The sequence below is a fragment of the Sinocyclocheilus anshuiensis genome, unplaced genomic scaffold (genome assembly GCF_001515605.1).
Source record: "Sinocyclocheilus anshuiensis isolate Anshui unplaced genomic scaffold, SAMN03320099.WGS_v1.1 scaffold702, whole genome shotgun sequence".
Taxonomy (NCBI): domain Eukaryota; kingdom Metazoa; phylum Chordata; class Actinopteri; order Cypriniformes; family Cyprinidae; genus Sinocyclocheilus; species Sinocyclocheilus anshuiensis.
Window position 1 is genome coordinate 3,540,180 of NW_015548184.1, and position 27,204 is coordinate 3,567,383.

At 36.1% G+C, this 27,204-nt stretch overlaps 2 protein-coding genes across 2 annotated transcripts; one reads left to right on the forward strand and one right to left on the reverse strand.

Moving 5' to 3' along the window:
• The first annotated feature begins 372 nt into the window (after window positions 1–372).
• Window positions 373–15,935, forward strand: LOC107704986 (SH3 domain-binding protein 5-like). Its single transcript, XM_016508098.1, has 9 exons — window positions 373–671; window positions 1,464–1,526; window positions 3,947–4,075; window positions 10,802–10,966; window positions 11,049–11,179; window positions 11,668–11,710; window positions 12,616–12,835; window positions 13,068–13,379; window positions 14,485–15,935. Exons 1-9 carry the CDS (start codon window positions 591–593, stop codon window positions 14,694–14,696), a joined length of 1,356 nt encoding a protein of 451 aa, XP_016363584.1. The 5' UTR covers window positions 373–590; the 3' UTR covers window positions 14,697–15,935.
• A 2,976-nt stretch (window positions 15,936–18,911) lies between these two features.
• LOC107704987 (calpain-7-like) lies at window positions 18,912–26,772 on the reverse strand. Its single transcript, XM_016508099.1, has 15 exons — window positions 26,322–26,772; window positions 26,003–26,111; window positions 24,784–24,941; window positions 24,218–24,285; window positions 23,779–23,985; window positions 23,231–23,317; window positions 22,491–22,617; window positions 22,226–22,311; window positions 21,860–21,953; window positions 21,584–21,730; window positions 20,695–20,801; window positions 19,655–19,775; window positions 19,409–19,553; window positions 19,224–19,323; window positions 18,912–19,139 (listed from the first exon to the last, which is right to left on the reverse strand). The coding sequence occupies exons 1-15, from the start codon at window positions 26,421–26,423 to the stop codon at window positions 18,947–18,949; spliced, it is 1,851 nt and encodes a 616-aa protein (XP_016363585.1). The 5' UTR covers window positions 26,424–26,772; the 3' UTR covers window positions 18,912–18,946.
• Window positions 26,773–27,204: the final 432 nt, after the last annotated feature.

Sequence of the window (27,204 nt, forward strand, 5' to 3'; positions counted from 1 at the left end):
CATTTGTTATTATAGAGATATACAATATATATTGTAGGTACAATACAGGTACAATGCATCTTCTTGAAAAAAAGAAAACAAATAAAGTAATAATAAAGTTAAAGGATGGATTTTTTCTTATGCTATAACGCCTGTAGGCAAATAGTGAAAGTTTGCGTCAGCTATTCATTTTTATATTTCGTTTTCATATTCATTGTTGGCACAGCAGGCAACATTTTATGTGGAATGATACCAGTACATTTATCAGGTCCAACACTGGAAGTCCAGTGCTCTCTCTTTAGACAAAGCGTTTTTGTCACTGTCATCAATTTGACATTCACTGCCTGTAAGTGTTGAGCTGGAGAGAGACTGAGACACTAGTGTGAAAAGCGAAGGGGGCGGGGACAGTCTTCACCTTGCCTTCACGGCTCACATACGGCACAGCTGTGTGCGTGCATCTCAGCATTTCTCTCTTTAAATGAGAGCTCCAGACAGTGTGAGGGAATGATCTCGGCGATTCATGTGTAATAATCTCTAACGGACACATATATTTAGCATTCACCTCACAGGAGGACATTCCTTTAATTTCTTTGACAAGATAATAAAATAAAATGGACAGCTCAGACAAGGAGAACAGGTCGGATGAAGAATTTGAATCACCCGAGGAAGAAGAGGTGGACCCGAGAATTCAGGTAGACTGCCATTTATATTAGTTTAAAAGCATGTCAATCTTTCGAATGAGATGAAAGGATCGATCGTTTCAAATACACTCGTTGCATTTACACATTGATTTAGTTGGTTGTTTCATATCACATTTTGCTTAACGGTGACATTGCATGTTAATCTCTATATTGACTCCTTGATCCTGAGGGGAATTATTGATTAATTCGCCGCAACTTGCTTTTTATTGACGGCTCGTCTGCGGCACAGAGTGCACGGGTGCCCCAATTCAGTGTTGCCAGATCTCAGTGGAAAAACTAGCCACCTGCTCCGACAAAACAAACAATACGCCTGAAAGAAGCGACCCTGGGATTTTATTTTATCGCAGTGAAAATATCCTTATTCAATCGATGCTTTGTAGAATAAACGTATTATAAAAATGCATAATTTGGATAAAACCGTGGCAAGAAACAGGAATGAAATATCGAAACAAACGCTGGTTGAACATGCTTCATTAGGCTATATGCTACTATGCATGTAAAGAACTAGCAGTTCCAGAAATAATAATAATAATAATAATAAAACGCACCTGGAGTCTGGAGACTGTCCATTTAGCGACTTTATGATTTGAATAACTGATTGTAATAAGCGGACATGGCAACACTGCATCAATTGCCGTCTTCTCACAACATATGCAGATGTAGCATTAACCCACTTGTCTTTCTTTTTTGTGCTACTGCAGTCTATGAGAAACAGAAATGAATTAATTCCTCCGTGGAATATGTCTCTATTTCAGATTTTTGACTCTTGAGTTTTCTTTATAGGGAGAGCTTGAGAAGCTGAATCAGTCCACAGATGATATCAACAGATGTGAAACTGAGCTTGAGGTATGACTTCACAATCCTATATCCAAAAGGTTTTTTTTTCTTAAATAAAATTGTTTTGTCAGTTTAATCTGGTTCTAATAGGAAAATGCTGTATCCAAGCCTTTTAAAAAGTAATATCAGATGGTAAATTGTTAATCTGTCACCTGTTTTACATTTGAATTTTGAACCATGGCACACCACTGTACAGAATGTGTTATAATGTCAGGATTATGCAATAGATCAAGTGTTCTCTGAGCACCATAAATGACTGGAACTTGCATCCAGTAAAAAGAGAATTTTGCACTTCACGCACTGTAAAAATTAAACGTAAAAAAGATGAAGGAATTTGAATAGTTTTAATTTAATTGTAAAATAATGTGATGAGGAATATGATGTGTTGTTATTTTGCTTTCATATCTTTTAATTTTTTCCCATGCAGAGCATTTTTAGACACTGTCTGCACGCAGTAAACAAGGACATGTTAAGACAAAAACACACTCAGCTGTTCAGGCTCAGTCATGTGGGCACTTTGGTCGAGCTGAATTGTCCCGATGCCACTGAGTTCCTTGTTTGGGCATGTCCTAATGGAATAATTTAATAAGATGACCTAGTTAGTCTGTAGTCTGATTGTGAGTCAAAAACAGAGGCCGTAGGAGAAATACTCAACTGTTTGCTTATTTCTCTGGCAGTCCAGCTTTATTGTTTACTTGGCCTAAATAGGATTCTTATTGTGTCCTTCATATTAAAACATCAGCAAAACACAGTCTTCCACACTGAACATATGAGCAAGTTGTTTCCTGTAGATGAAATGAATAAAGTAGGGTATATGTTAACTGTATGTGAAATTTAGTGAGGGAAGACAGTCTTTATTACCCAAGACTTCTCTAACCATCTTAAGACACCAAGGTAAGCTTCTAGGTTGTTTTACACATGCACATCAGTTAGGAAATGACAGTAGTTCATGCTGGAGAAATATTTATCTCTGCTTATGCAGAGTTTCATGAATACAACACTTCTGATTGTTCCGAGAATCCCATAATTGAGCTATTTGGCTGTCATCCAAATTAGTGTTGCTTTTGCGTCAGTGGCCATGTTGCGCTTCAAAGCTTTAACTCTTGGTGATTTATTTTTCCTGGAATGTTTGCCCGTTGCAAATAATCAATCTGTGTTTTGACGAATAGAGTTTAATCTCATTACTTTGCCTTGGGCAATAAATATAAAATAATGATTTAATTACCTTTCTGAATAAGCTTGTTTACAACTCAAGTGAAAAGCGTATTTTCTGTGTGCTTTAGACATATTCGCAGATCTTCTTGCAAATCGGATTACAAATAAACTGATTTTACTCTCTTTTTATGTATAGCCCTTTTTTATGTGCAAAGCAGTTGACCCGAATGCCATGACAAATTGAAAACTTTCCAGACTTCCAAGGGCATCAAGCATCTGTAAAATATCTTCACTGTGTAATTCTTAGAGTGTTTAAAATGTGTGTAGTTGCATAACATCCCTTGTGTCACCAATAACTTATTTCAGATGTTGTCAGCATAAATCAATATGGTACATTATATAAAGTTTGTTTGTGCCATCTCAACTCATCTCAACATATAAGTTTATTTTGGTAGACATGATGTTTGGTACTATGCATCACCAGTTATGTTTTGAATAAAATGTACACAAAATTGTATTAATATTATAATTCTGGTTCATACCAATAAGTAATGATATACTGTTTTGCCTGAATGAATTAAAAATAAAACTTTAAACATTTTTGCATAAAACTGTATAAAAATTATCATTCTGGCTGATACCAATAAGCTGATGATTATTTGTGTATTATGGCCAATATTAAAATGATATATTAAAATAATTTAAATATTTTTTAAATTAAATTAAGTTTAAGTGTTACAAATGCTACAAATGAATTTAGTAATCACAACATTATAATAGTACAGTATGAAAAATGGATATTAAAATTTGGTTATTATTAAATTATTTATGCTCTCAATTATTAACTTTAAGTGGGCATTAGCCCACTTAACCTAATTGCAAAAATGGGGAACATGAACATGCTCAATTATATATTCAATATCGACAGATATGATCAATAAAATCTAATATTAGCTGGTAATTGATATTGTACCAAATACTGTGCATGCCTGAACGTAAACATAACATTATAATAGCACAGTATGAAAAATGGTTATTAAAATTTGGATATTAATATTATTAAATTATTTATGCTCTCAATTATTAACTTTAAGTGGGCATTAGCCCACTTAACCTAATTGCAAAAATGGGGAACATGAACATGCTCAATTATATATTCAATATCGACAGATATGATCAATAAAATCTAATATTAGCTGGTAATTGATATTGTACCAAATATTGTGCATCCCTGAACGTAAACATTTGATTGTTTATATTTGCTTCGTCTCTAGGATGCCAGGCAAAAGTTTCGCTCTGTGCTGGTGGAAGCCACTCTAAAGTTAGACGAGCCGGTGAAGAAGATTGGGAAAGCAGTGGAGGAATCGAAACCCTACTGGGAGGCCCGGCGGGTGGCACGGCAGGTGAGGCCAAGAAAATCAAAACAAGAACCCAATATCATCTTCCTAAAGCCAACTTCACCCACACAACGTCTGTTTTTATTTGGCATGCCACCATTTTGTCTGTGGTGTGTTTTCTTTTATCCCTCTCTGGAGATTGCTGTGCTATCATCTTGTTATCTGCTATAAGCTGGATGGCACAGTAGCATTAACTCTAGATTTGTCACAGGTGGTTGGCTTCGTTCAGCGGGGCATAAAACACTTTGCTGAGAGAGAGTGAATGTTTAAATGCTCAATTCTCAGTTCTCTCTTTTTTTTTTTGTCTAGAGCCTGTGCTATTTTAAGAGCAGATTATCTTGGTTAGTGCCTTTGCAGCTGGAGTGTTGAAGAAAGGGGTGTAAAATGTCACATTTGCTTTGACAAAAGTTCCCCAGATTTTTATACAACACTTAGTGAACTTTAATTGACTGAATCAGTTACAACAGGAGTGCTGACCCGCTCTGAAACTAGGGCAAGGGTGTTGTGTTTTTCACTCCATGAAGGAAGAATTATAAATGGCCTATTTAATTTCACTGACAAAGCACTGGATTTTTTTAGGCAGTTTCCTTGGTGATGAAAGAGAGCAATGTGTGCTTAGAAGTTATTGTTTTCCTCAGGGACAAACTGCAGTGTTTTTATGGAAACAGTCCTGTCTGGGTTGTCAAGGTCCTTTATTATGATTAATGTATTGATAATTCATTTGAACTGGTTTAAACTGTCTTCGTTCTGTTGAAGGATGTGCTTTTATACTGACAGGTTATTCTAATTTGATACACTAGTTGCCTCTTAGCGAGAAGCAAGACTAACATTTAAAGGGGTCATATGATGCCCATTTTCCACAAGTTGATATATTGTTGATTTAGGGTCTTAATGAAAAGTCTGTAACATAGTTTTCGTTAAAATTTCTCAATAGTAGTGTAAAAACACCCTTTTTTTACCCTATCAAAAACAGCTCTTTTCAGATCAAGCTGTTTTTGTAGCATTTCCCATTAAATGTTAATGAGCTCTGCTGACCCCGCCCCTCTCTTCCAAGCTGCTCTCAGAGAGACCGTTTACTTTAGCCGCATTCATCGTGAAACTTGCTAATTAGCAGATTATAAGGAAAGGCGATTTGCAAAGATTCATTACAAAACATTATACTCACTTCTTCTGTAGATGAGGCTGGATCATGAATGATTCGCGCGAACATAGACGCATTTATGCAGATCGGGGGAGCATGCCCTTCAGAAACAAACGAAATCCACTGCAGTTCAGAGGCTCAGATGTCGGGAGTAAATGACGACTGCTATGTTCATTATTACATCCAACAACAGAACACCTCAATCGTTTAGGAGTCATTCTTGTCTACATCTGCTTTGGCGGTGAAACAATGGCGGACTGATGACAGCTCACTCAGGGCGGGTCTAAGGTAAGACACCAGTCCAGTCTGTGCTGATTGACTGTCAGTCAAACTATCGTGGGAGGGGCCTGATTGACTGTCAATCAAACTATCGTGGGAGGGGCCTGTCGGTGTGCCCTCACACAGACAGGATTTGAGAAAGGGGAAAACATTTAAGGAGATTAAAAAAAAAAAACACTGGGGGGATTTTTATCATTATAGGGTGGTTGTGTACACACACTGCCAACACACATTTCAGTTCAAACAACTTGTAAAAGTGCATGTAGCATCCTATGACCCCTTTAAACGATAAATTAAAATATCATAAAGATGGCCACACAGCTAAAAAAAAAAAACATGGACTAAAAGCCTCAAAGTTCTCCTGATGTGATTTTATGGGTTTTCATATGTATAAAATAGATGTCAGGCTTGTCTATACTCTGCATGATCAGTCTCATGTCTCTCTCTTCTCTCCTCTGTAGTGTCTCTCTGCAGTGAACCTGACTGCAGTGGAGCTTTAACGGTTGCCTGTCTCTGCAGTTTGCCTTGTCTTTCTTTCCCCCATCCCTGCACTGTCTCTCACAGACAGTCTCCCCCTAAATTTCCTCTAGTATATTTAGAAAAATATTTCCTATAACCTCTGTTGCCAGTTGTTGTCAAAAACATCCATGGAAATCCCCCCCTAATTCAAATGATACCTTATTTAGAGCTAATTCTTTTTCTTCTGAGCTTGTTCTTGATTTATCACTTCCTTTTTTCAGATGTTATACTGTGTTCAGAGAAACAGGCGGCTGTTTTAGACTACAGCGTATTGTAGATCTGATGCATTCCAGTGTCTCCCTGAATAAAAAGCGCGGTCTTATTTTTAAGGGGTCAATTAGAGGTACCATGGAATTGTACTATAACTTTCAGAAGTTAAAACCTCTTGTTCAGAGGTTTAAACAGCTTGTTCATCAAGCTAGAGCTTGAGCTGAGGATATTTTACCATTTCCTGTCTGTGCTTTGATGCGTTTAGATTGGCTCACTTTAAAGTCTAGTTTACACTCATACAATTGTCAAGGGTCCATCAGAGTACTTTAAAAGAAATTGCATGGATCACAGGGCCTCTGCAGTTAAAGCCGTCAGTATCTCAGCTTTGAAAGCAGTTGAAGACTCTTGAGTTTAGATGGAATCAGTGATGAGGTATAATGAATGCAGGAAACTGTAGCATCACCTTCTATGACTGGTCTGCTGATTCGAGGTTGAAAGATTTTTCAGCGCTGTTCTCATATTAATAATTCAGAACACATTTCTCATTAAGAGCTCTTCTGAATAATGCACACACATATTCCTTCTCATATACATTCATATATACATCAGTTTTTCAGCTTTTGTGTAATGCTCTTCCAGTATGCTTGTAAAATGATTTTACTAGGATGGATTTGTGAAGACTTTATTATTATTAATTATTATTAGCATTATTATTCAAGAGCCTTGAAACGTTTTTACAAAGGTTAATACTGAATAACATTTTTGAAGTTACGTGATTTAGTATTTTGGTAGTATTAAAGGAATTTATTCACCCTTATGTTGTTCCAAACCTGTATGACTTCCTTCTTCTGTAGAACACAATAGAAGATACTTTTTTGTCTGTATAATAAAAGTCAATGGGGCCCAATGTTGTCTTGGACATTTACACTACTGGGTTTGGGAGAAAAGTTTATGAATTATGAAATCTTTTGCTTACAAAGGCTGCATTAATTTGATTACAGTAAAAATGGTAATATTGTAAAAAAAAAAAAATTACAGTTTTAAATAACTGTTTTCTATTTTAATATATTTTAAAAATGTCATTTATTTCTGTGGTGGCAAAGCTGAATTTTCAGCAACAATTTCTCCAGTCCAGTACTCAAGTTGTGCTGCTTAATGTTTTGTGGAAACCATGATATATAAATTTTCAGGAGTCTTTAATGAATAGAAAGATGAACTGCAATTATTAAAAAAAAAATTATAATTACAACTTTTAATTTAATGCATCCTTGCTGAATAGAAGTATTCATTTTTATTTACATTTTAATTTAAATAAATTAATTTTATTTTAATTAAATTAAATTCAAACTTTTAAACATTCTGTTTTTGCTCTTGTACTTTTGAGACTTCTGTATGTAAATAACTTACATAATGATTTGCTATCCTCGTGTTTGGCTAATCATTATATAACAACAATGTAGAGTGTGGAAATGAGTACCAATGCTTATACTGTAAAAATTTGACTCTGTCTACATATAACACTGAACTCCTCTGTTTTAGAAGAGCCAGGGAGATCCTTTTGCTGTGACGTGTCCTCAGAGCGCACTTAAACACAGACAAGGACCTTTATGCTGCCGATTTGTCATATCCAATAATGATTCCAATGGTCTCACTCAGCATTTCAGTTTGAGAACTGGCCATTGCTCAGATGGGCGGCACAGCTAAAACACCTGCAGCTGTGTGCGAGTGTCATCAAACTCTCTTTAGAGTGCCACTGCAGCACTTCTGCCTTCTCATAAAACTGAGTAGTTTAAATATAAATTCCTTCACTTTATGAGTAGCTCTAAATTTGACCTTGTGTTCTCCTATTGTCAGTATTATACGTTTGTGTTTTTCCTGGTTCTATGTTGTATGGACGAGTAGGCATAGTATGAAAAATATTATGTGTATATGTGTGTGTCTATATATATATATACACACACACACACACATATAGAATGTGTCATTACTAGTATCCTTTCTCTCCCCTAATGTTCTTAAATCCTTATACAGCATCAAATAGGCTTAAACTAGACATTTAATTCACCTACTAACTACAATGAGCCTTTCTTGGATGGTTCAGTCCCTCTTTGAACTCTTAGATTTAATCACTCTGAAATGCTGGTGGCAACAGTGCAAAATTCAGTTCCCTGTTGCTCTGTTATGTGAGGAAAATCTATTAGTCTGCTTTATTACATCATTTTGGCAGCCAAACATTGAGTCATATTGAGGTGGTGCAATGAAACCCCTCTGATAATATGCTGCAATGTTTGGCTGTAAGTCAGGAGGGATGGTTGTAAATGCCTTTTATCTCATCCGTGGCTACCTATCATCTTTTCTGATTGATTGATTGATTGTTTTTCCTGTATCCATCCTCACATGGCATATTTGTTGGCAGGAAATTAATAAACCAGAGTACTCGGAGGAATGAGGGTTAAAATTGTGTCCATTTGCAGGAGTCCTCATGACCTCTGCTGGGGAATTGGGAATTGGAATGCATGTATGCTTGCTTGGTGGTGAACTGTTATAATGGTGACCACATGACACCAAAGCAGATTTATGGCAATCAGTTTATGAGTCAAAACCTCTCTGCTGCCTTCCGCCTTCAGTCAATAATCTTTAAACAATAAGTTGGATCAGAATGGCTATATTTATCACAGCATTAAGCTATACTTGATTCATTAATGACAAAGAATTTGGAGGTTGGTTTAATGGGAAACCCTAATGTATTTTCAGCCCTAATTCAGTCCAAGGTTTATTTTCTACTGCAGAAACGTTTGATAAGATAAACTTTGAAGTCTCACGTTTAAGCTCGAAGTCCCAGTCCAGTGTGCGCTGAAGCAATAAAAGCATTAGTCTTCAGTAGGATGATCTCCAGGTCAGAAAGTGTCACAATGGCCTTGTTTTTATGCCATGTGAAATTAGATGAATAAAAGCATCACAAATGCCTTTATTTTTATGTCAGAACCAGGACAATTGGTTACGAACATCAAAACAGCATATCAACTGGGTCACCCTTGACCCAAAACATCTCATTTTGAGATTGCCTCTGCATTATTTTTGGTCAGAATGTGGTTAATAAAATCAGGGGTTTGAAAGAGGATAAAGCTTTGATTTAATAGGACTTATTTTATTTTCTGCCCATTTAATTGCAGTCAAATTAATAATCAGCTTCTCTGCGTAAAAGTCAGCTGAACTGAAATCGCATAAAAAAAAAAAAATCAATAAAATCATTTTTGCGCCGCTTGTTAAATGTTAGATTTAGTTCATTTCAATGCCTCACTGTGCAGTGGAACTGATTTGAAGCAGTTAATATTAACACGCAACTCCTTGGGAAATAACTTTTGACCTCAGAGTACCTTTGAGTATAATTTTAATGAATATTGAAAAAAAATATACCCCTGCATGAACATGAAAGCTTCCAAAGTTTTGACGTCTGCTGAGTTCTTTACTGTGTACTGGCCATTTTTAAAGTCATATAGCTTGAGCATTGTCTTATGTTTTATGTTGCTAAAATAGACTTATTTCATTTCATTTCACAACTTACCACACCAGCCCTTCCATCCGTCTGTGTCCTTTACTGATTGGATTGGAGGTCTGTCTGTCATAGTAATATTCCATTTAAATGCAGAACATCAACCTTGTATGAATTACATTATGATTTTCTCTAAGTTGAGTTGAATTACATGATCTCTCTACACTGTACATCACTTCAAAGTGTAAAACTGCCTCCTTGCAATTGGTTGGTTAGAAAACTTATTTCCAACCAGTTTTGTTTGGATAAGTAGGCTGAATCGGTAAGAGATTTCCACAGGCTTTTCTGTCAGTGGGAGTAACTTGGAGATTAAAGTTTAAAAGTGAAGGAATAGGAAAGGATTATGTTTGCACGGCTTTAATTCACCATAAAGGAAGTTAAAGGGTGGGTTTAATATGTCACCATACAGGATGTTCTGTGCATGAGTACAGTTTCTCCATCTCTAGCACTGATTGCTTCATAGATTATCCACATTGTTGATTACTATTGTTTAAAATGGCATGTTAGGTCATAGTACAGATTTTTATAAAAACTAATGGTTCATGTATGTATGTATGTATGTGTGTTTAATAGATTTTAATATGTAATATAATAATGTAATTTGTAGTTTTATTTTATTTAGAACAATACATAAATTATATATATGCAGTTAATTGTAGCATAAATTAAATCAATTAATTTGAATAATTTAAGAGTTAAATAACAAGTGTGTGTGTTTGTTTATTTATTTACTTACTGTCCAATTATGTTTATATTCTATCAATAATTAGCTAGTAAATATTGCTGGTTACTACTGTTTGCATTCATCAGTAATTCGCTGCAAAGGATTTCTTATTATCCAGGCAGTGTTTTTGATGGAAGTGGTTAGGCATTGAGCCTCATGGTCTCTAGCCAGCTGGTACTCTTGAGCAGGGGGTTTACAATCTGCCAGCACAGTCCTGCTCAAAGTTTAATCATGACGGAGCGCTGGCTGCTGTCTTTGTCATCAGATACGCATGGTTGATGCTCCTGCCCTCTACCTGTTCCACAGACTCAGCTGGAAGCACAGAGATCCACACAAGACTTCCAAAGGGCCACAGAGGTACTGCGGGCGGCCAAAGAGACCATCGCCCTGGCTGAACAGAGGCTGTTGGAGGATGATAAGCGGCAATTTGACTCTGCATGGCAGGAGATGCTCAACCACGCAACACAGCGAGTGAGTGATGCAAAGGTGTGGAATGATAGATTGAAGTGTAGCGACCAGAAAACACAAAAAAAATCCATATTTTGATGTGTAGGTGATGGAGGCCGAGCAGATAAAAACACGCTGTGAGCTACTACACAAGGAGACCGCTGCTAAATACACCGCCGCCATGAGCCATATGAAACAGCTGGAGAAGAAGCTCAAACGCACCATCAACAAGTCTAAGTATGCACCGATTAATCTGTTAAACACAAGCATTCAGTGAAACCATTTAAGCTTGTGATAGTCTTTGTTTAACATGTCTGATGCATATTGCACACAAAATGGCACAATTGCTAGGTTATGCGTTTATGGGAACTGTAGGTTTTTCTTTGTTGTTATAGTTAATTTACTAGCAATTTCAGCAGATAGCATCTTCCAGTTGAAGTAGGTAGTTTTTGTCCATAGTTAGTTTATGCTGAGAGTCAAGCGTCTGTGAGACTAGACTCATGGTAAACCCAATAATATCTGAGGGGAGCTTTAGTCTAGGGTGGGTTTCTCACTAGTGATAGTGACTCAGCTGGATCATAGGGGAGCTCAACCCTACTTATCTTCTCACTCAGCATTTGCCTAATGTGTCAGCATATGTGAACAGTTGCCGTGGTGATATGTAAGATGCTATTTATAGGTCTTTACAGTAGCTCTAATCACTTTTCTCCCTCTCTCCTTTTCAGGCCCTACTTTGAAATGAAGGCAAAATATTACTTGCAGCTTGAGGTACTTAAAAGATGACTTATGGAAATTGTGTTATAAGTAATACATGATAAATACATAGTACAAAAATAGTATCAGAATTTTGTCTTGTTTTCCACTGCCTAAATATCTTATCCTATTAAAAAAAAAAACTTTACTCGGTTCCTTAATTCTTAAAACATTTACAAAAATTTCATAAGACAAAACTTGTTATCTGAGGATGTGTTAAATTAAAGGGACAGTTCACCCAAAACTGCAAAATTCTGTCTTCTTTTACTCAAGTTGTTCCGAAGCTGTATGACTTTTTTTCTTCTGCTGAACATAAAACAAGGTATTTTTGCAGAATATTGGTAACCAAACGTGTTGGTATTGACCTGGTCTTGGTGTTGACTTCCATAGTATTTTTTCTTGTGCTGTCAAACGATTAATCGCAAAGATTTTGTTTACGTAGTATGTATGTGTGTACTGTGTACATTTATGTATATATAAATATACACCCATGCATGTACATATTTAAGAAAAACATGTTACGTTTATATATTAAATATATTTATATATAATATAAATTATTTTTCTTCATTTTTGGGTAAACTATCTCTATCTCTATGTTTATTTTCTTTACCCTTTTGACAGATAGTTTTTATCTTATTTTAAGGATATATTTAATCAAATTTCAATAGGTTTAATGTTTAAAATTAGTACAATATTGCCACTGTATTAAGAAAAAATCTTGGCAATTTTGCTTCTCAAATATATATTAATATAGAAAATATTCTTCTTTTTTTACATTTTATTCAATAATGTTTTTTAAAATAATTGTTAATCTATTTGCCTGTATTTGTCAGTCTTTCTTTTTTCTATTTTTAGACCATGTTTTCATATAATGTTTTCAATGTCAGGTTAATTTTTTTCTGTCCTTACCTCTTAAGCAACTGAAAAAGAATGTGGATGACCTCCAGGCCAAGCTGACACAGGCTAAAGGGGAATATAAATCAGCCCTGAGAAACCTGGAGATGATCTCTGATGAGATCCATGAGCGCAGACGCTCCTCAGGCATAGGCCCGCGGGAGAGAGGTGTAGGGGCAGAGGGTGATGGTGTCATCGGTGAAGACTTGTCTGGCTTCAAATTGGAGTCTGATGGAATTTCGAGTGAGTACCAGTTATCTTGTGCTTAAATATTCTTTCAAGCAGAGCTATATACGTAGTAACTGTACATAAGATATAGAATCTGTCTATAATACAATATATAAATACACTGATATAGATACACAGATCCTCATTCAATTCAATCAAAAAAATCCAATATTGCCCTTTAACACGCCTAAGGATGTTTCAGAGCCTGTGTCACCTTGTCTGATCTTTCCTCTCTGTCTTCCTGCAGTGGCATCTGGCTCTTATGAGGATGAAAACTGCAGCACCAGTGCCATGTCCGAGGAAGACTCGGAGACTCAGTCCAACAGTAGCTTCAGTTCTGGGCCAAACAGCCCTCTGGACTTGCCCTGTCCTTTCTCCTCCTCATTCTCCTCTTCCTCTGGCTCTCCGACCTCCACTTCCCCCACCCCTTCCTCTCGTCCCTGCAGTCTGGACCTGCCCAGCACTGTCTCTTTGTCTGATTTTAGCCTGATGTCTCCCATCCTTGGCCCACGCAGCGAATGCAGCGGCGCCTCCTCCCCCGAGTGTGACTTAGAGAGAGGTGAGATATTCTTAGTTACTTTTGTGCTGATGGATTGGACCCAAATACCGCTGCACTTGCACGTGAGGGATTGTATTAAGGCTTGCTCTTGTTTCTCCTGTGAGACGATGTCATTTTTCTTTAGGTTTCCAGCCTGCTTGCACCTGTGCCCTCTAGAGGGGTTCATTAATCTCACTGATGGATAGCATGGGTGGTGTTTTAGTGTGAAAAAGCACAACAAATTAATTTATTTGGTAATTTTTTTTTTAAGGAGGGCTGTTTATTTAACACATTAATTTTAGTGCTGTCAAACGATTAATTGCGATCACATCCAAAATAAAAGTTTTTGATTACATAATATATGTGTGTACTGTGTATATTTATTATGTCTATATAAATACACACTTACATGTATATATTTAAGAAAAATATGCTGTTTATATATTAAATATATTTATCTGTAATATAAATAATATAAATATATACATGTAAATATTTTCAATATATATACATGCATGTGTGTGTATTCATATATACATAATAAATATACACAGTACACACATATTATGTAAATAAAAACTTTTATTTTGGATGTGATTAATCGTTTGACAGCACTAATTAGTTTATATAAATATCTAGAATAATTATGAAATATTACATTATAATACGTATTTTTACATTTATATTACGTAAAGACTGCATTTCATGCAATTATTAAAAATATATTACATTATTTAATATTACTACATAATGTCAAAAATAAAAAAATATAAAAATGAATTATGTATATTATATAATATACATATAAAAATAAATACCATGCAAAAATATTGCATTGTAAAATATTATAATACAAAAACAATTTTTATTGTAACATTGTATTATAACATTTTATAATATAGTAACATAATTACTATAATTAAAAATTTTAATGATTAAATTTTCTATAATATGTGTGTTATACAATTAGTGTATATAATTTCAACTTATTATATATATATATATATATATAAATAATGAAAATATATACAATTAAATTAATAATAATATTTATTATTATTCTTTTTTTTTCTATTTTTCTCCTTAATTAATGTAGTTGATTAACTGGCTTAATCTTTGCATACAGGTGACCGAGCAGAAGGTGCCGAGGCCGTACTGCACAACGTTCTCAATAACAACAGCATCAGCGACACCAAAACAACCTTTGTCCTGGATAGCCGTTTCCGCCTGCTGTCTCTAAAATTTAGCCGAAACGAAAGCAGAAAAACCGTTGGCCGAGACCCCCTGGGTCTGGCTCAGCAGCCCTCCCCAGCCACAATCCTGCTGGATGGGATGTGACTGCAATGCATGCAACGCCAATGTATCTGATGCATTCATCCACATTTTGTGCGAGAGGCACTGGCAGCCACCCGTCCTCCACTTCACCAGTGTGTCATCCCAGCCCACTCCTCTCACTGTCTAGAATGTTCCGCCAACTTTCAGACTGAACTTTCACTCGATCTCACGGCTGTGAGAAAAGCAACCCGTGACACAATGTGCTGAGGAGACAAATCTGCCACTGGAGGGGCAAAGAACTGAGTTATGCTTTGAAAAGAAGACCAACATCTCGGTAAAACACAATTAACGTTCCAGATCTAGAGAGTCTGAAGATGGCGTTAGCACTTGTCAATTAAGGAGCACTTGTCTTTTTACTTATAAAATGCATAAGAGATTTGTTATGATGTAGATTTATGCCACTGGTTGTCTTTAATGTCTTTGTAACAGTGCCATTGGAAAATATACAGTCATTTGTGTGGCAGTATAATGTTTCAACCGTTACTGAGTTCTTGTAGATCTAGCATCTGCACATGATCTCGCTTCAGCCTGGTGCTCAACAGACTCACCTGCATGTCTTTCATAAAGACTTCCATCTTCAAAAAGGACTCAAAATCTTCAGAGGAACTTCTGCACTGTAACAGTGACTCACAAGGAAGTGAAGCTAACTACCTGCATCACAGGTCACCACCTCAGCGTCATCCAGGGACCTGCAGCAGCTACAGGCTGATCCATACTGGTTACTATCACCTTCCTCCACAAGTCAAATCCACCGCATGCCGCCCAATGCTCTCTCTATGTAAAGAACAATCATTGTTTTCAATATAAATAGAAAAAGAGCAATAGATTCAGATTCACGTTTTGTGGAAGACAATGGTTCAGAAAGTAGCATAAAAAGCTGGATCTACTGTACTTGCACTGTGAGGGGGGCAGAAGGCTTATGGGAATGATTGGATCTTGGTGGGGGACTTGCTGCAGTGATGAAGAGAACAATTACTGAATGCTCCATCCAGCTTCTGCGTGCAGTAGCCACTGATTTTGAGACAGATGGCACAGCTTCAGGTCTAGTCAGTAGGCTGTGTGGTGTGTTTGTGTGACCTTGTGTCTCATCTCTTTTTCTTTGTTTTTTTTTTTCGCCTTTCAAACGTTCTTCTCCTGTTTGTTTTGTTGGCTCTTTGGTTATTGTCGTTTTGAGAACCGATTGTGAGGAAAGTGATTTATGGCGTCTTATTTACAAAGCTCGTGTAATTGTTTTCAGACTTAAATAAAATGTTACCTAAAATGAAACCTGATGCATTATTGTTTTAAAATGAACATACGAATGCTTGAATGTTTGCATAACGTTGAAAACACAAACAGCAAAATGTTATATTTTAACGTTATATTAAAATGGCGACATTTCGAGTAGTTTAAATCACTGAATATTACTGTTTACCATTCTAACATAAAACGACTGTCAAATATTTAATAGTTAGCCACATACATACTACCTCACATTATAAAACAGAAGCGTTGCGTTAAAATTCCCGCTTTCTTTAAACGGATTCATTTTGATATTGACGAGTGCTGAGGCAGACCAGCCATGTTGTGGAGATTTTGCACACACCACTTCTCAAACGTTTGACGTCGGTAAGATATAGATTTATTTGTTCACTTATTAATTAATTGATTCATTTATTTAATATATTGTAAACTGTAATTTATTCCTTTGATGGCAACGCTGAATTTTCAGCAGCCATTATTTCCAGTCTTCAGTTTAAAAAACTGCATTTTATTTGAAATAGAAACCTTTTGTAACATTATAAATATCTTTACTGTCACTTTTGATAAACTGAATGCATCCTTGCTGAAAAGAAGTATTCTTTTACTAAAAACTAAAAAAACATGGGAATACACAAACAGCCAAAATATAAACCAAGCACCTGCCAAATGGATGTAAATGTGGAAATCAACTAAAAACAATAAATACTGAAAGAAGTAATGGTAATATTCATTGTTATCTAATAAAACCTTATTGTAAAAGAGTTACTGGTGTAAAAACTGTGATAATGTCTGATAACATGTACACCTTCATTTTAATCTGCAAATAAATACATCAGAGCAGATGAATGAAAATCAGCTTTAAGCAGTCCCCATTACATCACATTCAGTCGAAAGTTTATGATGTAAGAACATTCAGGTCATTGCTATTATGTTCTGTAAACATACAGTACTCTGTTGTGCTGGTAGATAGTGACTCAAACTGAGCAAATTGACATTTGATGCACATAATGGGGATAAAAGGAGGAAGAGCCCTTGGTATGGAGACACAGAAATAGATCCCTCTGATCTATCATCAGACATCATTAATATACATCCTGTTTTATTGCCGTCTCCTGAGTGAAAAACAGTCATTTCAGGTCAAGTGTACATGCACACTGTCGTCTTTGAATGCAGCTTTGGACTGCAGAACTTAAAGGAGTGTGTTTTTGGCTGATTGAACACTTCCTCCAAGCATGGCACTGCAACGGCACAGGAGTCAGAGCAGTCGTACACTATCTAGCACACGCTAACTTGACAAATATGGCACTATGTCAGGTACCATCAGTGAGTGGTGCTTATTTATTTGGTAAATGAGCGTATCCATGCTTTAGTGAGCAATAAGCGCTGTTTAGAGCATCTTCAGTGTCTCAAAACTGCGGAAACAATCCGGTGGGCCGATGATCTGGGACTGTTATTGCAGCTGAGAAACCCGCAGTGGAGTGGCACTGCTGAAGTCCAGGAAGAACGGGCCTTCCTGTTTGGGCAGGAAGGTAGAGGGGACGACATTGTAAATCCCGGCAGGCAAGTTCTCGACCTCCATATAACAGAAACCGCATCTGAGGATAAAGAGATCAAATTCTGTTATATAGGGTAGTATAACAATTAAACGTTTTGAATCAATTCTACACAAAACTTTGAACTATTGCAGACCATCAACAAAGATAACAACCATGCTACTGCTTTCAGGATGAGACAAACCATGAAATATATTTTTCTCAAGCATATTATGCAGTCATATGACTACTTTATAGATGATCAACTATCCCTGACCTAGATTTCTTTGTGAGACAAGGCTGTGCGTTTCAAGCATTTGCATGTTTATACTAAAGTGGAACACAGGCCAGCTGACTGTTGGTAAACCAAAATAAAATAGCATGCTGATGCTACCATATTACTTTTGCTATTTTTGGAGTCTTATATGGGTCTGGGCAAATAAATACACAACTGTTTAAAAGTTTGGGGCCAGTAAGATTTATTCATTTATTTTTTTGGAAAGGCAAAATACTTTAATTGAGCAAGGATGCATTTAAAAGACTTTTATATTGTAACAATATAAACTACAATATAAAATAAATGTTTTTTAAACTTTCTATTCATCAAAGAATCCTCAAATCAGCATAACAGAATTATTTATGAAGGATCATATGACATTTAAGAATGGAGTAATGGCTGCTGAAAACTTTAGCATGTAAAATCTAAGCACAGTGCATTGAATCCTATATGCCATAAAGCAACAAGAATAACTTGTGGTTCACTTGTCACATTGCAAAATAGAAGGTCAAGGAATATCAGCCACAATTTTTTACTTCTTCTTGAATAATTATTTATATTAATTTTTATATTCAAAGCAGAAAATGTGTTTACACAAAACTGATAAAAAAAAAAGGCAAATAACCATTTTTATGTTACAGGTAACTAGGTGATAATAACTGAATTAAACATTGAGGTTGTGTAATGACATTTAGCAAACAACTGATTGGGCATTACACAACAGTATGAAATCATTATGCACTTCACATAATTGAAACTTGCATACCGAGTACACCTGGAAAGAGCATATTCATGTTGATATGATTAAAATACTATAAAAATAAAAATTATCGCACTTGATTGTGTCTTACCCTTAGTGTGTAGTTGATGGTGTGTTCAGTTTGTGGACATGAAAAAAAAAAGTCATTTACAGTGAAAAAATGCGAACTGACATTCCCTGAATTACCTGTGTGACAGCTTACATTTGATGCTATTTCATACAAATAACAGTGTTTCTTAATAGCATCTCAGCCTATGGAAAAACTACTTGTGATGATTCATCATGTGGTTTTCTCATTACCACTTGTGTGTTTATGGTGGTTGTCAGTATATGTTAAAGGTCCAAAACAGATCTTAGTAGCAGTGTGGCCCTGCTAATTCAATGTACTTATTTAAAATGTTTTTCTTTATGCATATTTAATTACAGTTTTAAGATACCAGCTTTAACTGTGTCCCCTTGATCTGATTGTAGTGCACTGCACTGTAATCTGTTGCAGTACCTTGTCAGTGATGTGTCTGGTGAGTAGGACCCATACAGCAGCACCCCCTTGAGGACACTGCACCTCCAACTTGAATTGAGGATTATTGGCCAAGCTGTAGACATCTTTCACCGGTCCCTGTTTGCCATCCCAGCTACTGCAATAGCACAATTCACATATATTTTCTAATTATCTGCTATTAATCAGACAATTACATAGATGTAATGACAATGAGACAGACCTGTGAATACATGAGGATTCTTTAAACAGTGCTGGATTCCAGCTCAAATAGATGACATCGTAATACTGGCACAAGTCTTCCCAGATGATCCAAAATACACCTTAAAGAACATCACACAATATAGTCAATAACACCTTCTTTTGCAATATTTGTCATGTGTCATTGCTAGTTTAGCACCGACTTACCATTGTCAAACTTCTGTGCGGTTTTGGGGTCAAAATTGAGGTATTTGAGAAGATCTGGTGTCCAGTTCTTTTCATCACGTTCGCTATATCGCCCTTTCCATCGGAGATGGCTCCATGGGTTCTTCAGCAGGAGGAAGCATTTACCCTGAGAGAACAAGCAGGAGATAATGATGATGATGTTGTTGTTATAGTCATGAGACTCCACTAAGCAGAAGATTTTTAACACAGACCGGTCGAGAGTTTCACCTTGTATTCCCTGATGTCTAGGACAGCGTATGCATGTGTGGGCACTAAACCCCACTTCTCCCCCTCCTCCTCAGTCATGACCCCTGTCGCCGTGGTGATGAGAACATCTCCTCTGTGAAACCTGCCAAAAAGTTCAACAGAATACCAGTATTGTTAATGTTAACTAAAACTGAATCTATTATTAATTGGAACACTCTACCAGAAGACATACGGATGTGCACATCTATTGACATTTTTTAACTAAAACTAAAATCTCATTTAAAATCAACTCAACTCTGTAAACACTGACATGGTTGTGGACATTTTTAAATTAAAACTAAAATCTTATTTATAATCAACTCAACTATGTAAATACTGACATGGTTGTGGTTTAACTGAACGTTATCTTTACTGTTCTTTTTTGGCTCTGATAGGATGTGTATAAATATTACTGTATTGCATGTGTTTGTTGTCTTATGTTTACTTATGATTATGATTACCTGCCAAGGGACTGCGGATGAAAACTAGCCATTGGCTAAATTCGGTACAATGCATGAAATGGAAACATTTATGTTAAAATTGTGCATGGTCCCTTTTTAAATACATGTAAATAATTTGTTTGTTTGTTTTTTATTTCGGCAAATTAAATAAGGCTGAAATAAAATAAACATTTAAAAATAATTTTAAAAAGTAGAGAGAAATGTTGCCTTTGCAACTAACTGAAATAAACTTAAGCTGAAGTACTAAAATGATTAAAACAGAAATATAAATTAAAGCTAAATAGAAATATAAAAAAAATGCCAGCAGCACATAACAAAATTACTAAAACTTGAAGTAAAATTAAAATAAAAACTGAAAAATCTTAATAAATACTATAATGTTACATAAATAACACTGTACACAAACTATTTATGCTCAGAATCAATACAGGCAAGTGAAATAAGGCCAGTAAAGTATTGAAGCAGCTACAAACTACCGAATCTAAAGGAACATGTGACCTACAGTGGTCAGAAATCAATACAAACCAGTGTATTGTGTGAGTACTGTGAATGTGTGCTTACCTCTGGTAAAGCATGCGGAAAGTGTCATCTTTGTTAAAGGACTGATTGTCTGAGTGCATAGCGATACGCTCTGGGATCCAGCCAGTGAGAGCGTGCAAATCAATATTCTACAACAAGAAAACACGAAAGTGTCACCATAGTTCTAAGTGTCACTACTGTTCAAAAGTTTGGGGTCAGTAAAATTTAAAGGGATAGTTCACCCAAAAATGAAAATTCTGTCATTAATTATTCACCACCTGAATGTCGTTCCAAACCTGTAAGAATTTCGATCATCTTCGGAACACAAATTAAGATATTTTAAATGAAATCCGAGAGCTTTCTGACCCTGCATAGACAGCAATGCAACTGACACGTTCAAGGCCCAGAAAGGTAGCAAGGACATCGTTAAAATAGTCCATGTGACATCAGGGGCTCAACCGTAATTTTATGAAGCTACGAGGATACGTTTTGTGCGCAAAGAAATAAAAAATAACGACTTTATTCAACAATTTGTCTTGGTTCTGTCGTGAATGCGTCAAAGACTGACGCGCAAGAGAAGAAAGCTCTCGCAAGGTCAGAAAGCTCTTGGATTTCATCAAAAATATCTTAATTTGTCTTACAGGTTTGGAATGACATGAGGGTGAGTAATTAATAGCAGAATTCTCATTTTTGGGTGAACTAACCCTTTAATAGATTTCTATTTCAAATAAACACTGTTCTCTTGAACTTCATCAAAAAATCCAATATCATTATTTTATCCATTCACCATCAGCCATAACATGAAAATCAACCAGAATTGTAATATATGCGTATCCCTTTGTATTTTTCTGTAAAAAAAAAAAAAAAACATTAATTTTGGTGACAGAAATGTTTTGTTTAGAGAAGCATCTGAGTCTGAAGTGCCACTCACAGAGTTGGAGCCTGGAAAATCGTATCCACCCATGACCTTCATGTAAGCCTTCTCAATGAGCGACACCCAAAGTTCATTGCGATTACTGGAGTAGGAGCAAAGCAGCTCGCCATTGCGATCCACCGGGAGGAAATCGTCAATAATCACCTGACAGAGAAACACACACCTGAACTATGACAACACAATCCTGAACCTGTTCATCTTCAAACAATGAAGACGACAATAGAAAAAAATGGAGTTTATTTGAGGAGTTGGGGCTTAAAAGAGGTTAAGCACCTTTCTCGGGACGCCGTTAATGTGCAGTTTCACCATGTACTTCCCACAAGGGTTATACTCTGGCTCTCCTTTCCTGTTCTGTGGGTAGATGATGCTACATACAAACACGCAAATAAACATTTTATCATTGTGGAAACCACCCAATGACTTCTATAGTTCTTGTTATATAATTATTATTAATATAAATAACAGTAAATTAGAGGTGCTTGTTCAGGAATTTTTGACATTCCAGCCTGAGGACACCTGACATTCTCAAGTTGATTCAGTCCATGAGGCATCCAAAAAGCAGCTTCATAATCCAAGGGTTACACATGAGTCAAACTATTAGTGTAAACAGTAAGGCCTAGCACACCCGTTCCGTTGTACCTTGTGATTAATTTTTTGTTGTAGCGTCTCTCATACGCTGCGCTGATGGCCAATGAGGCAATGAAAGAACAGTCTGACACAACCGTCTGCAAGCATGAACAAACAAAAGAACATTACATAAGCTTAAAGTCACATGAGCAAACAACAGAGCTTTCTGAATGGCAAAACTGCTTTAAATAGTATTCAAAACTATTACTGGCCAAGTTGTTTCCTGTTAACTGGCTGCTAAAGTTTGAATGAGAAGCAGAGATGCATAAAGCGTGACCTGCTTGATGCTGAAGCTGGACACAGTGTAGATCATGGTGGGGTTATTGCAGATGTCATCAGGTCGAACCCAGCGTGAGAATACAGCTTTCTGCTTTGGTGACAGAGCTAGTTTCCCACATTTGTCCCTATTTATAAACATAATCATGTCACCCAAATATTTTGACAGTGCTATATTTCAGTGTTATAAGACTACTGCTCTTCAATACACTACTGTTAAAAAGTTTAGGATGGGTAAGATTTTTTTAATGTATTTGAAAGAAGTCTCTTATGCTCACAAAGACTGCATTTATTTGATCAGAAATATGTTAACCTATTGAAAAATATTATCACAAATGAAAATAACTGGTTTCTATTTTAATATTTTTAATTGTAATGCATTCTTGTGATGGCAAAGCTGAATTTTCAAAAGCTTTTTTAATATCAATGTTGAAAATGGCTGTGCTGCTTATTATTTTTGTGGAAACCATGATATAGCTTTTTTTCCAGGATACTTTGGCGAATAGAAAAAAAAAGAGAGAAATAAACTGCATTTATTTGAAATAGAACTCATCGTTTACTGTCACTTTTGATGAATTGAATGTCTCTTTCAAAAAAACAAAACAAAATCCTACTGACCCCAAACTTTTGAGTTAGTGTAAATCCAAGCAAAATACAGCTGTTGCAGGGTACAAAAATACCAGTGGATGTCAGTGAAACAGCTGCACTTGTTCAAATTGCACTCATAGATAAGGTACTCACGAGAATGGAACAGGAAACGCAAAACGTTCCCTCAGGTCAACACTCATGAATGGAACATATTCAATTCCATTTATCTTAGAGGTCTTCCTGCAAAACACACAAAAAAAAAGAAAACAATTAAGTAAGAATATATTTTCAAATTATTATACTTTCAAAATGTCAACGAACTTATATGCATTATGTTGAAAAAATGCTAAAAAAAAAAAAACGAGACAAATAACGCTGATATCAACGAGACAATTTTTTTTCATGTTGTGGCTGACAACCAATCAATTAAAACCCATATTATAAAATTATATAATGTTTTGTCCAAATAAAATAAATTAAAAGTCAATTTAGTCATCACAACATTATAAATGCACAGCATAAAAAACAGATATTCATTTTGAGATTGACAAAAGATAGATTTAACACTATATTAAAATTATTAGCACTTTTGTAAGATTAACTGTAGTGAGTGTGAGATGCCAGGTAAAGGTGATAAAAATGCACACAGGGGAACTGAGAATGCACAATTAAATATAAGACATCATGTTTGCTGAGCCTACCTGAGAACCTCAATCTCCTCTGCTGTGTAACGTTGACCCTGCGGCTCACTGGACTGCACTGCTCGGACCGGCTGCGCTTTGTCCTGGAGGGAGAAGTCTGGGCCCAACGGAAAGAACTGCGTCACCTGAGCAGGGCCTTTGGATGCAGAGAAGGCAGCCTTATCCTGGTTTGCTGGTTTACTAAGAGAGTCTTTCAGTCCCTCTGCCCTGAAAGAGGAAAAGGAGATGAAAGGATTATGGGTAAAATGTGCATTGCACTGATTGTGCATCATTCTATTTTCAAATGTGTGATAGTTGTGATTCTCGTAATATTCTATGGTAATCGTCAATATGCCACAACTGCTGTAGATACTGCTGTTGATTATGTGGTATTTCACACAAAATATTCATAATACACTGGAGTATTAGTATTTTAGCATTAGAGTAAACAGTGAAGCACCTGTCCAGAGCCTGCCGAGCAAGCTGCTTCAGTTTCCCCTGTAGTGCTTGATCTGATGTCTCACTGGTCTGTTTGGGAGAGAGAAAGAGTTCAAAGATTACAGGGCTTGGCTCAGTTTCTAGTTACAGAGGAGCCCATATAACCGGCAGTGAGAGATATGAAACCAGAACAACCAACTTAACACCACCACCTGTTTCAAAGACTGACAACTATTACTTCAGAACTGCTGCTAGTATCTAAGTCCACATGTATAGTTATGATCATATTATAGAGTTCTTTATATACACTACTGTTCAAAAGTTTGGGGTTAGTACAATTATTTTAGAATTCTTTTATAAAAAATAAAATAAAAAAAATACTAGTATTTATTTGAAATTGAACTATTTGTAACAATGCAAATGTTTCTACTGTCACTTCTGATCAGTTGAATGTCCCCTTGCTTAATAAAGATATTAATGTCTTTGAAATAAAAAAACCCTATTGACTGTTTATTGACCCTTTTTTGAGACTTTTGAACAAAAGAGTATGATCAAACTCAAAACATTTCCCCTTATGTGACGACTCACCGCTTGAATACACAACTCCACAGCTTGTGTATAGAGCTCAATGGCCTCATCTGCGTTTTCCTTCTCATCCTCTTCAAAAGCCTGTGTCACCAGAAAGTACGCCCTCTCTAGATCCAGCTGATGCTTACTCTTCAGAGGGTCACTGCTCTGTGCTTGAACTAATCACAGGGATTCAGTCAGTGAACTAACACATTTACAATGAATGGAGACTTAGGCTTGCAAGCTTTGAAAAGTATGGAAAAGCACAATAAACGTTGTCCATAAGACTTGTGTATTATATTCTAAATCTTCTAAAGTCATATGATAGCTTAGTGTGCGGAAAAAAAACATATATTTAGCCTAGGTTCTTATTCACTGAAAATCTTGAAATCTGCCTCAATTATGTCCAATTTTTGAACATTTTTTAAAGCAGTGGTTCTCAACCTTTTAGACTCCTCCATTGTCCAACAGAGGATCCCAGAATCTGATTCAATAAGTTCATCAATGAAAAAATATTAATTGGGGGGGGGGGTAATTGGGGTAAATAATTAGGGGTAAATAATTTTGATTTCAGTGTTTCTGGCATTATAATTAAGGTTTTAAGTTCACTGACTTTAGTCTGTTCTAGTCTGTTCCTCACACAAAGCTGACATTTAGAATATTTTCAGAATATTTGAAATACAGCACATGACTTGTATAGGACACTTTCATTATACTTTTATGGCCCTTTTGCATCCATTTTGAAGCTTGAAACCAATCACTGTTAAAAAGAGCAACCGATACAATTCTTTTGTGTTCCAAGGGAGAAAGTCATAGAATTTTGCAATGACCTAAAGTTGATTAATTAATGAGAGAACATTAATGTAGACAACTCAAATGTAATGCTGTTCTCAAATGACATAACACAAGAGAACGAGGAAGAGAATTGTGTTTTAACTGTGAACTAGAAAATCTGACAGCATTCATTTGTGATTCCCAAATGCTGGGTTTGTCACACCACTTTCAAATGAGGTATGACCTATGCAAGCTTTCTAAAGGTTGGGCCACGGAAAATATGAGCATAATTTCTTCCATCTACAACAACGAGGAGGTTTCACTTTTGTTGACCACAGAGAATGGTAGGAAACATTCAGCCCTAAAGAAGCAACTTAAAAGAAAGTGTAAATCATGATACTGAGCATCAATAGATAAAAACAGCTTTTTGATGAGGTCATATTGGTATTAGTTCACGTAAACTGACCGGCACTGAGTAGAGTCTGTACTCTGTCCAAGTACTCGTTTACTTTGTCTTGAATGTTCTCTAGTTTGGATCCAGCCATGCCTGCATAGATGAGAGCCTGGGCAGCCTCCTATTCAGAACCACAAAGAAAATATGAATATATTTATTCAATATTGAATATACTGTATATTGATATATGAATTTATTTTAATGGGAAAATTGTTTAATGGCAGCTTTTATTGCCATAACATGGAACAAGCTGATAATTCCATTAAACAATAAAGCATTTTCAGGAAGTTTAAGATCAATTAGCCTTAAATGTCAAATAGGAAAATCTTACCTTATAGTAGAAAACAGCTTCATTGTATTTCCCCTTCTGATCATGCAGTACAGCTGATTTGGCAAATTTAATAGCATCGAGTTCAAGAGCTGTACAATCCATGATTGACGTTTAAAGGCTGTTAACTGAGTTCAGCTTCACGGCTATATGGCAACTCATTTTAACCTGTTCTTCATCACAGCAGCTCCTCCGAGGATTTGCGTTTCTTTCTTGAGTTGAACTTCCCGACCTCGAACTCCGAAATAAAATAAAGGCAAGACTGAAAAATATCGATTTCAAGGAGCTTTCCAACTTAGTGACTCTAGATAAGGCGTGAAGACAACGATTTAACTTGCTATGATGACATCAAAACAAATCCTCAAGCCCGCAGTACTTCCGGATGCGGTGGGCGTGTACTGATGTTGTCACGACACCTCATTGCTTTCAGAGCGGATGCCGTCCGACTCATTCTGCGAATCGGTTCCTTCAACGAGGTCATTTCAAAGAACCGGTTCAAAAACAATTCAGTGGTTCTTATTTCAGTCATTGCGTGGTGCCCCACATCCCTACCTCTAATATTACATGTTCTAGTCTAAAATGTTCCAGTAATGCCGCATCATGTAGTAAAGGTGATCTTCCTAGACAGGGACACATACAATTAATTAAAAAACAAAGTCATTTTGAACTTACGTATATTTAGGCTATATTTATATTTACATTAAACTATTTACATATATAGGCTACAACCGTTTTAATATCCCCGGTTCACCCTAAAAGTTTTTATATCTTGCTTGTAACTTTAAACAAATAGTGAACAATGAACAAATAGTTTGAACTACTTTTGTAAACCAATCCACTGAAAAGATCCGACCCAAAGAATGATTCATTTACAATTAATCGTCGT